Genomic DNA, 9,991 nt, shown 5'->3' with positions numbered 1-9,991 from the left:
CATAGACAGGCAGGCAGACAGCTATACTCATAGACAGGCAGACAGTAAGACAGCTACTCATTGACAGACAGACAAATAACAACTCATGGACAGACAGACAGACAGACAGACAGACAGGCAGGCAGGCAGGCAAAGAGCTACTCATGTTATGTTATGTTGCAGCTACTCATGTTATGTGCAATAATTTGTGCAGTTATGGAAACAGCTCTTTGTGTTTATGCAAGAAAATGTAACACATTTATTTATTTACATATTGTGTGCATGCACATTGTACTTTGATACATTTTGCGAAAATAAAGCAATTGAAAGAGAGAAGTTATCAAGTATCATTAATGTTGTAATTTTATCTACTGGCCCCTGGCCCCTTGCCATTTTTTTAATGTGGCCCACAGGTAAATCTATTTGAGTATCCCTGCTCTAGCGGGAGCCCTAATTCAGCCCTACTTTGACTATGCTTGCACCTCTTGGTTCTCAAACATCCCTATGACACTAAAGACCAAGCTACAAACCTCCCAAAACCAACTAATTTGACTACTCCTCGGTCTGGGGCCCATGACCCATCTTTTTGCAACCCATTTTTGATAGTCTAGGCGGCATCGGGTATAAAACAGAGTTAAGCAATTGAAATTGGGACTGACATGTAAAATTGTAAATGCCTCTATGCCCTACCTGCATACTTGACAAACTATACCTAAAAAAAGTGAGCGACTACCATAGTCACAATACAAGAGGAAGCGAGAACAACGATCTGGTATCACGCACTTTCAAAACAAACATGGGCAAATTCTCCTTCTACAGCACCGCCACCCAAGTGTGGAATGCCTTGACAAAAAATGCAAATCCCTGGCGTCCTTTAAAACAGGTCTGAAAATCCACCTTTCAGCATGCCAAAGGGAGAAGAAATGATTACTCAGTGCTAATGTATTCATTTGTGTACAAATGGAACCAAATGGATACATTTGTAGATGCTTAGTTTAATTGACACTGAATATTTCAGTGCTCGCGTATAAAGCACACTCATTGCTCAACTAAAGAAATCACACACACGCCAGGTGTCAGTTTTATTGAGGGCCAGAGGGCCATGTTTACTACATTATAGATCCATCTACAGATTTCAGCACAGCTTGTTGAGTTGTCTGTTTTGTTTTACATCTCTTCACTATTTCTTTTCTACTTGTTTTCCGTTATGAAGCAGCTTTATAAAAAATTCTATAGAACATCCATACATACATCCATCCGTCCATACATCATTCATCCGTCCATACATACGTCCTTACAAATCACAACACACACACACACACACACACACAAACACACACACATGCACAGTGCACACGCGCATACAGGCACACACATGTTCTAGTATATCGCCACTCTAGTTATATACAGATATATAGAATGAGTAAAAAAAAACAACTATCTATATTTCCATTTGTACATCTTAATATAAGAATCATAGCAAAGACATGTTCACCAGGCAAGTCTTAACAATAGATAAATAGATATAAACCAATACAAAAATAAATAAATCAATAACGAACGCAACATAAATACTCATTGTAATAAAGTAAGGATGGCTGCATTCTTTTTGTTTTACTTTTGGCCTTTTTTTGATCACCGTTGCTCTGTTGAAGTCAATACCTTGAATACAACACTTTTTTTTCTTATTATTCTTTTGCGATCCAATCAAGCAAGCCTTTTTTTCTCATCAGACATGATTGGGTGGTTGGACCCAGGTGTCGTCTTTATGCTTTTTTTTTGTCATGTTTGACATGACAGTGATTGACATACAGTAATTAAATTAATGATCAGCACCAATGTTAGAATCATTATAGTCATTATCATTGTTAGCATTCTTATCTTCATATAGCAGCCATTTCTGTTGTTAATTAACTCCATGTTCAACTTCACGTCACCAGTGAGAGCAGTAACAATGACAGAATAACTTGTATCTCGTCTATCCAAAAGTATATTTGCCCTTTCGGTGGACAACATAATGTAAGTGCATTCATTTACTGTAAGGAACAGCTTTTGGTTGATATGAGATCTAAATCCTTTCCATGGCCTTTGACCTTTTAAACACATGAAGTAGTGTAGTAGTTAGTAGTCAGTAGTCAGTACTGTCTGTTGACAGTTTGATGCTTTACTGCACAAAAGCCAAATTGTAGCTTAATACCATATACATTATCAGCGAATAACTTCTTGGAGGGACAATTAAGTGGCGTTCAGCCAGACAAGAAGGAGCAATAACAGTTCTGTGATGTACGGGGCTGCATGCACGACACACTGAGCGGATCAGCGTGCGTACACCGTTGCTCTGTAGTCAAAGCTGGTTCATTTTATTTATTTATTATTATTATTATTTTGCGATCCTATCAGATAAAGAGAGCCTTTTTTTCCCCTCATCAGACACGACTGAGTGGATTGACCCAGGTGTCGTCATGTTTGACAGTAATTAAATTAATCATCAGTGCCCAATGTTAAAATCATTATTATCATTATCATTGTTAGTGTTATTATCTTTAGCAGCCATTTCTGTTGCCATCAATACACTCCTGCATGTATTCAACTTTATCACCAGTGAGAGCTAGTAACTCACTGCTGAGACCTGCTCATGGGATAATTGCAACGATTCCCCCGTGAACGAGGCAGTCCATGCCCTTTGTTGCCTATCGCTACTACCGACGGATTAGTCTTGGAGAAATTATTGTTACCTAAGGATGGAGTATTCATGATATAAAGGTTGGTACAACTAGAAAGTTATCCTGGCAAACCTCCACCTTCCACAGTTGCTTCACAGTAACTTGGCTAAAGGTTCGGTTCCTTGCACTTACTTGGCTAGAATAGACATTTGAATAGAACCAGTCTACAAACAGTCTTGACTGTTTGTAGACCATGGTGGTACACAGGCTGATGAAATAAGCGTCTTCCAATTGTAGCAGCCCATTGTAATAGCTTATATTATAATCTCACGCCAACTATTGCCCATAGCAAAAGTTGAATTAGAGGCCTTTTTCTGATACGTCATCACATAACACATCACATGACACATTATGGGAACCACTGTGGAAACCTCCCTTTAACACAGACACAATAATTCCTTTTTTTTTGGGGGGGGGGGTCTAAAGCTACAAGTGCAACAGCAGTGCAACACGCATAGCATGTGACATTTCCATAGTTTCACTGAATACTGGATAATACTGATATTTCTTTCAAATTTGTTAGGCCTAATTTTTTTTTGCCAAACTATTAATGTGGATTCCAAACTGAATGTATCCCTCTGCTGAACTGACTGCTCATTTCCATGACACTGGGTCCCGGGGTGAGGGACAGGTTTTTTAAACGGTCTGATTAAGCTGACACCCCCCTGTTGTCTCGCAGAAACACCACCCTTCACTTATATTCTTTTCTCTCCTTGTCCTTGGTCCCTGGGTTAGATTACTTCTACTCTAGCCAGTTCCCAGGAGAAGAACCCACCCCAACTCTTATCTCATTCTCCCGTAAATGATTTACAGTCCATCGCTGTGAGATTGAGTTTAAGAGCCACTCAGATCTTGTTTAGCACTATTGTGTACCCCTCATATGCTCTTTAGCGCACCGATTTATGCTACTCCTGTACTGGGTCCAAGAGAGCGATTCTAGATCAACATCAGTCCCACATTTTATTTTCAATATTTTAAGAATTTATTTAAGGCCCTCTGTTGTTGTTCTTCACTAGTTACCTAATAAACCGTACTTTCTCGAGCACCAGCATCCATACGGCTGCTTTTATGTCCTTGGTGCTAATTATGGGTCAAACTTAGTCACAGACATTTTGGAGAACCACCTTTCAAACACGTGTCCAGAAACAGCTCCTGGACTGTGTCCTGGCCCTAATTGACAATATGAAGGCTTGGTTCCAGATTCTGCTTTGTCAGAGTTCAAGAACATTACTATTATACATTTTTAACCAGTATAAGATACTGCATTCATTCCTCAAGCTCCCAGTCCATGTTACAGGTCTACTGGGTCCAATGAGAAACCTGTGCCACATTCCCATAACACATTCTGTAAGGATGGAACTCGATCTTGGTTCCTTTAGACTGTGGTTTCGTACTCCAGCACCTCTTTGCTTCCCATCATGGAACTCCTGTACTGTATCCGAGGACTGACAGGTGAGGTGGTCTCCAGGACCAGGATGGTCTTGCGAAGCCGCCGGTCGATAAAGTGTGCGTCCCAGGCTGGGTACCTCTTCCTGGGGAGGTCAATCCGGATCACAGGGCCATCGTGGGCCCGGGAGGAAGAGGAGGCAGCTCTGTGGAGAAGCGCTGGGGAGGAAGAAGGCGAGGGGCGCACCTGGAAGACAGGCACACAACTGTCCCTGTCCCTCTCTCCGGGGACCGGCTCCCCGGTGTCTCTAGTCCTGGGGAGGGTCCTCGGGGGACTGGTGACGGCACTGTCCGACCCCCCTCCCGGGGTCTGGGAGCCCTGGGACGGGGTGAGGCAGGAGTCCATCACCCCCCCCACCCCGCCCTCGCCGCCCTCCCCTTCGTCCACCACGCAGCCGCCCCACCTGGAGCCCAGCACGGGCCCGTCCGGGTGGAGCAGGCAGTAGTACACCAGCATGAAGAAGGTCCCCAGGGCGAAGCTGCACGCCACCATGCAGACCACGGCCAGGGCGTAGGAGTCGGAGGTGTGCGGGCCGCGGTAGGTGTACCAGGCAGCCGTGAGGGCAGCGTTCTCCACCATGGTGACGGTGTAGTAGACGGTCATGCGCAGGCGGCTGGGGCCCTCCTTGACGTTGAACCAGCAGAAGATGTAGATTATTCCCACCACCATGTTATAGATAATCTCCTCCCATTTAGACATGCAGAAGTCTGTCTCTCCCTGGATGATCCAGAAGGTCATCACACACCTGGACACACAGCAGATCACACTGACTAGGATAGATAGAACTGCAGCTACTGTTAGTGTGTAACGACTGCATTTAGAGGCAGGCTAGGATGAAAGTGGCATTCGCCACAGGGAATTAGTATTGGTAATGGCAATAGGATTCAAAGATGGTGGTGCTGAATGAGGGTTTTTCGAATGGTTAGCCAGCATGTAGAACACAGACACTGTATTGTATTGTATTTAGGGCTGTCAAAGTTAACGCACTATTAACTAATCATTTTAACGGCAATATTTTTTTTGACGCGTGATTAACGCACTGTGAAGTTTGACAGAATGGTTGAGAGACGCATGCATGTGAATGCAGGCAGTCAGTGAGCCCCGCCTCTCTCCCCCTCTCACACAATTAGAAAACTTAGAAAACATGTTATTTTGATCAACATGGCCTGTTATCTCTCATAATGGTACCATTGGCCAACATCAATACAGTTCTTTAGTTTGGGTCTGGAAGGCTAAATGTCATCAAATGGTGGTCCGTGGCTCAAATGCAGAATGAATAATGGGCTATGATATGAAAAATCGTGAAAACTACTGATTTAAGGTATATTTAGAACGTATACAAAATATGCGATTAATTTGCGATTAATCACAGTTAACTATGGACAATCATGCGATTAATCAGATTAAATATTTCAATCGATTGACAGCCCTAATTGTATTGTATTTGAATATTTTTTAATCTGTGTGGCGAACGAGTCTTTCTCTGACTGCCCCGGGTAGATCCTTTCCCAATTTCCCCCACCTCCCCGTTCTGAAAGAACACTGCTGCTTACACGGTTAACATTATGCACATTGTTTATTCTTCACTAATAGAAATAGCCTGTCTGATATCAAAATCGACCTAGAGACTTATCAGTTAAGAATTGATAGGAATATGCACCGTCGTCTCACTTTGAGGCGGGGGAAGGGGGGGGATCTACCCGGGGAAGTCAGGGAAAGACTTGTTCGCATCTGTATAACATATATAAGATATATAGTATAATAACAATAATTTGTTAGAACTTAGTTTGATTTATTATGTAATTTATGAACAGAGAGGCTGGCACGATGGTACCATGGCCGAGTCTGACCCAAATTGATATGGGCTAGTAAGAACCAACCAGGTGACGTACCAGTGGCTGACGATGAAGATGCCAAAGTAGAGCTGGAAGACGGAGGCAAACAGGGCGAAGGCGACGGTACGCGCTCCGATGGTGAAGAAGTGCCAAAGCATCTGAGCTACGACCGCTTTGTAAGACATGGGCAGCTTGTCATCGCGAGAGTCCCTGAGAACCTTCTGGTAGGACGCTATCATCCACGCCAGAGAGACGAGGGACGCTGAGGCCGAGAGACCTAGATAGAGATAGACAAAGAGAGAGAGAGAGAGACGCAAATTGTGATTGATGCTGTATACTAGCAATGTACCATGCACAGTTCTATGGAAGAAAGGTTGTCTGTGGAGGTTAGGTCACCTCTCTGTTGAAATGGTCCTTTTGCACACCTGAGGTCACCTCTCTTATATATCTCAGAGACAAATTCATGTCAAAAGCATTGGAGAGGTGATAAAAAAACAAAGGCATAGGCCTACGGCAATGTTGGATGGAGATTAAAATTTGACACTCGAAACAGCTGGGCTGCATTTTGTATAAAAACAATTGTCCACAGAGAACTTGTTCTGTTTTGGCAAGTGTGACTTATATCAGGTTGTGATTGGTTGTGATAAACTGACACCAAGCAAAGCGTTGTATATTACTAGTGATCATTGTATTACTTTTAACCCATTTTGACCTGAGATCAGATTCTAAAAACCTCTTCTACAGTACATCCTGACAGTTTTCTGAAAAAGCTATGTTTCTATGTCGTTCTTCGATTTTTCAAAAATAGCAGACCTACAAGCTCGTAGCACACCACTCAAAAGGGGTTCCCGCCCAAAATGGGCAAAGAGCTGCACTTCGTTGACGGACCGTGCTGCTGAACAAACATGTTCAACTGAAAAAAGTTAGAGGTCATTCAAGTTGACACTTTATTGACTTGAGAATATTCTTTGTAAGCCTTAGTAGACTGCAACACTTATAATGCAGAATGCAGACAGCTAGTGGTTGGTGTGGTTGTGGTTCACACTGCAGTAAGCCAATCAACACGATCACCACCCAAATTCATAGTGAAGTAGTTGTATAGAATGTGGTTTTATACAAACTTTGAATATAACCAAATATCTGTTATTTACACCAATTGCTGAGAGGGGGATCGAGGTCAGAGAACAAGAAAGGAAAAAGACAAAGTTCTACCTCGAGGCCTCCGCAGTGTGCACATGACTATTATGGCATGAACAAACGTCACATTGAGACAACACACACACGCACACACACACACACACACACACACACACACACACACACACACACACACACACCACACTGAGAGAGCACACACCACAAACGGAGAAAAGACAACACACTGAGACACATAACACTGTTCATCTGTGTGAGTGTATACTCAGAGAGTGTACAGTAGATGCTATAGGGTAGATCGAGTGGCAAATTGAGTGGCAAAGTGATTGACAAAGTGAATTTAATGTTGTTTAAAGTAATTTAATGCAATCAAATAGGACTTTTCTGTTTGGATGTATGGGCTATGAAGGCCAGAAAGTAGTTTTTTGCCACTCAGTAGGCGTTCCCGCATAACTTCCGGGTATGATGATGATGTCACGCGCATACACTCTATTGCCTGTGCATGCACGCACGCATACACATATTGCCCTACGGCAATATGTACCACACAGCAAGATCCTGAGCGCTCCTTTAACTCTGACTATACTGTTATACCGTATGGGGCAAGATTATTTTAAAAGGAATTTTAAGTCATTTTTAGTCATCTGTTCCTCTAATTTTAACGCTGCCTCAGTGTGATTAATTGCTAATTGGAGACTGAATTCTGCATTATTAACAGGCATGAATATTTAATGTAATTAATGGTCCCTGAGGCTGCTCAGCAACGTGGCCACACTACTGCAATCATCCATTCACTGCAATCACCCATTCACTGCAATCACCTGTCTTCAATCACCTGTCTTCAATCACCCATTCACTTCAATCACCTGTCTTCAATCACCCATTCACTTCAATCACCCATTCACTTCAATCACCTGTCTTCAATCACCCATTCACTTCAATCACCCATTCACTTCAATCACCTGTCTTCAATCACCCATTCACTTCAATCACCCATTCACTTCAATCACCTGTCTTCAATCACCCATTCACTTCAATCACCCATTCACTTCAATCACCTGTCTTCAATCACCCATTCACTTCAATCACCATTCACTTCAATCACCCATTCACTTCAATCACCCATTCACTTCAATCACCCATTCACTTCAATCACCATTCACTTCAATCACCCATTCACTTCAATCACCTGTCTTCAATCACCCATTCACTTCAATCACCTGCTCACTTCAATCACCTGTCTTCAATCACCTGTCTTCAATCACCCATTCACTTCAATCACCCATTCACTTTAATCACCTGTCTTCAATCACCCATTCACTTCAATCACCCATTCACTTCAATCACCCATTCACTTCAATCACCTGTCTTCAATCACCCATTCACTTCAATCACCCATTCACTTTAATCACCTGTCTTCAATCACCCATTCACTTCAATCACCCATTCACTTTAATCACCTGTCTTCAATCACCCATTCACTTCAATCACCCATTCACTTCAATCACCCATTCACTTCAATCACCCGTTCACTTCAATCACCCATTCACTTCAATCACCCATTCACTTCAATCACCCATTCACTTCAATCACCTGTCTTCAATCACCCATTCACTTCAATCACCCATTCACTTCAATCACCTGTCTTCAATCACCCATTCACTTCAATCACCCATTCACTTCAATCACCCGTTCACTTCAATCACCCGTTCACTTCAATCACCCGTTCACTTCAATCACCCGTTCACTTCAATCACCCATTCACTTCAATCACGAGGCGGGGCTGGCGAAAGGGCCTTTCTGTGAGGAGTTTGCATGTTCTCCCCGTGTCCCCTAGGGTAGGTACCCTCACAGAAAACATGCAGTAATCCTGGTCTCTAAACTACCTCCCCCTGGACAGCCTGATGGAGGGGAAAGGAACTGGTTGGAATACCAGTTCCTTCCATGCGCTACGTCCAACCAGGGAAACTCCCCCCTATCAGGTGTAAAGGAGCAACTTGGACACTCAGGCATGAAGGAAGCATGAGTTCAAGTCCGTTGCTCTCCCCATGTCCCATGGGGAATAGGTTGGCGGAGGGTGTGTAGAGCCCAGGATCACATTAGATAATTGACACAGGGGTGAAAAATGGGTTACAAAATCGTGGGATAAAAAAAAGGAACAGTGGCAGTGCCTGGGGAGCAGTTCATTGCTCAGGGGCACTTTGACACACAGACCGGGGCGGAGGGTTAAAGCAGGGACCTTCTGTTACCCAGACGGCCTCTCTACGGCCTCTCGTTATTTATTAAGTGTGTTAAGCTTTTCCACAAAAAGGTGCAGATTGCTGTGCTTTTCATGCAACTTTTGCATCCGCAGGAGGCTATATCTGTCAACAGCCAGCTGTGGTAATATTAATGTAATATGGTGGAATTTGAACTGAATCCAACTTTCAATGTCAACTTTAAGTGGATTTAAGATTAGTGCAAAGTTGAGCTGAATTTCGGATGAGTTTAGCTAATATTAGCATATCCTCTCCTCTCTCTCTCCATGGGCTTTGTACCTCTGTGTCTGAAAGTGTGTGGGTGTCCGTGTCTGTGTGTGTGCGCGCGCACATTTGTGCGTGTGTGTGTGTGTGTGTGTGTGTGTGTGTGTGTGTAATCTATGAAGTTCTAGCTTTCAGCATCCCTGTCATACAATGAAAGATAGAACTTCATAGATTACACAGCACTTTTTTATTTTATTTGAGGGGGTGGTGGTGTTGGTGTCAGCTGAAAGTACCCCGTACTCCAAACCGTTTGGGATCTATACAAGTGTCCCCTGGTGGGGCTATTCTCATAGCAGAGCCCTGAACAGTGCTTGTACCCTGTGCCAACCA

At 43.3% G+C, this 9,991-nt stretch overlaps 1 protein-coding gene across 1 annotated transcript in view; it reads right to left on the bottom strand.

Moving 5' to 3' along the window:
* Positions 1-3,986: 3,986 nt before the first annotated feature.
* Positions 3,987-9,991, bottom strand: part of xkr7b (XK, Kell blood group complex subunit-related family, member 7b) — a 37,054-nt gene continuing 31,049 nt past the window's right edge. Inside the window, exons 3-4 of the mRNA XM_080763053.1 lie at positions 6,042-6,261; positions 3,987-4,894 (exon numbers count right to left, since the gene is read on the bottom strand). Of these exons, the coding sequence (XP_080619179.1) occupies positions 4,078-4,894; positions 6,042-6,261 (1,037 nt within the window). The 3' untranslated portion in view covers positions 3,987-4,077. The remainder of the gene's footprint in view (positions 4,895-6,041; positions 6,262-9,991) is intronic.

This window comes from Protomyctophum bolini, assembly GCF_963924005.1.
Source record: "Protomyctophum bolini genome assembly, chromosome: 5".
NCBI lineage: Eukaryota > Metazoa > Chordata > Actinopteri > Myctophiformes > Myctophidae > Protomyctophum > Protomyctophum bolini.
The sequence above is the reverse complement of the archived record's forward strand: the minus strand, read 5'-3'. Positions and strand labels throughout refer to the sequence as shown.